Source organism: Pteropus vampyrus, unplaced genomic scaffold (assembly GCF_000151845.1).
Source record: "Pteropus vampyrus isolate Shadow unplaced genomic scaffold, Pvam_2.0 Scaffold226, whole genome shotgun sequence".
In the NCBI taxonomy this organism is placed as follows: Eukaryota; Metazoa; Chordata; class Mammalia; order Chiroptera; family Pteropodidae; genus Pteropus; species Pteropus vampyrus.
In genome coordinates this window covers 8,629-10,245 of record NW_011889007.1, presented here as the reverse complement: position 1 = coordinate 10,245, position 1,617 = coordinate 8,629, and the positions used below count along the sequence as shown (strand labels likewise).

At 54.6% G+C, this 1,617-nt stretch overlaps 1 protein-coding gene across 1 annotated transcript in view; it reads left to right on the top strand.

The window, feature by feature from the left end:
* The window catches only part of LOC105301092 (dipeptidyl peptidase 9-like), a 29,970-nt gene that overhangs the window by 19,742 nt on the left and 8,611 nt on the right, over nt 1-1,617 (top strand). Inside the window, exon 11 of the mRNA XM_023538591.1 lies at nt 699-799. Within this exon, the coding sequence (XP_023394359.1) occupies nt 699-799 (101 nt within the window). The remainder of the gene's footprint in view (nt 1-698; nt 800-1,617) is intronic.

Sequence of the window (1,617 nt, the reverse complement as noted above, 5' to 3'; positions counted from 1 at the left end):
GTAAATGGGCCCTGGCCCTGTCTCTGATGAACAGGGTCCTGCGGTGGTGTGGGCTGTGCCAGCGGAGCAGGCCGCCGGGGGATGTGGGTGGGGGCCCGCCGGGGCATGGGATTTGCTGAGGCCCTGCCTGCCTTCTCCCCACCCCACCCCTTCTGGAGCGATGCTGAGCCGGCTTCGTTTAGGCTCCAAGAAGCCGTGGTCCAGACGCTGTGTCTTGCCCAAGGCCACCTGCCTCAGCAGTGACAGCCCATACCAGAGCCTTTGGTTTTCAGCCAGCACCGGGCAACTTAAATAACGAGTTCATCGGCTCACAGTTCTGGAGGCAGAGAGTCCGAAGTCAAGGTGTCGCAGGGCTGGTTCCTCCTGCGGGTGCAGGATCTGCCCCAGGTCTCTCTCCTCGGTTCGGGGGCAGCCACCTTCCCCCTGTGGTCACCAGACACACTGCCTATGTGGTGCCTGTGTCCGCATGATCTCTTCGTGTAAGGACACCAGTCCTGTGGGACTTGGGCCACTCCACTCCACTGCGACTAATTATGTTTGCAGCTACACTTTCCAAATAAGGCCCCATTCTGAGGGACTAGAGGTGAGGACGTCAATGTACAGATTCAGGGGCCACAGCGCACCCCTAACAGTGCCATCTGCTCCACGCAGCATGTAGTCAGGCCAGAGCATGTAACCCAGGGCTGTTTTCCCCTTAGATCGTCTTGACCCAAGAGAAGGAACTGGTACAGCCCTTCAGCACGCTCTTCCCGAGAGTGGAATACATCGCCAGGGCCGGCTGGACCCGGGATGGCAAGTAGTGAGTATCTCAGTCTGGCAGAAACCCCAGCGTTCACATTCGGGATGCTGGGTGGGTCACCGGCCCCCTTATCATAAGAAACATGGAGTCACCAAATAGAAGGTTCCCTTTTCACTTACTTTCAAGCTCTTCTGCTCGCATCAGAGACAGACATCTCTAAACCGAGCCCTAAAACATGGCCCGAGGGCTAAATCCTGCCCCACCCATATTTGTGAGTTCCCCGGGCCAAGAATGGTTTTTATGTTTTTAAATGATTAGGGGAAAAACCCCAAAGAATAGTAATGTTTCATCAGACTCAAAAATGATATGAAATCCTCATTTCGCTGTGTGTAAATAAAGTTTTATTGGCACAAGGCCACACTCATTCATTTACGGATTGTCTGTGGCCGCTTCGAGTCACCTCGGCAGGGCTGAGTAGTTGTGGAGGACGCTGTGAACAGAGGACAGAGCTGAAACATTGGCTCGCTGGCGCCTCGACAGAGAGGGTGTGCTGGTCCTCTCAAAACCCTTGCCAGGCCGCTTCGTAACAGACCGCTGGACTCGGGCCCAGCGCCTTGTCGGGCCTGGGCTCTCGCTGGAATCTCACGTCCCCGCGACGTGGCTCTGTGGTTTGGTTTCAGTCGCTCCCTGTTTATGTTGAGATGCTGCCTTTCCACTTATGGTACTGACAGGTCCCCACTTAAAATACATTTAAGTTAGAAAGTCACAGTGAAGTATGAAATCGAGGGCGGTATGCGTGGTGAGGATGTGGCAGAAATTCCGGAGTTTTCGCCACGCTGCTGTGAGATTGAACGATGTGAGACATTTCCAAAACAAAA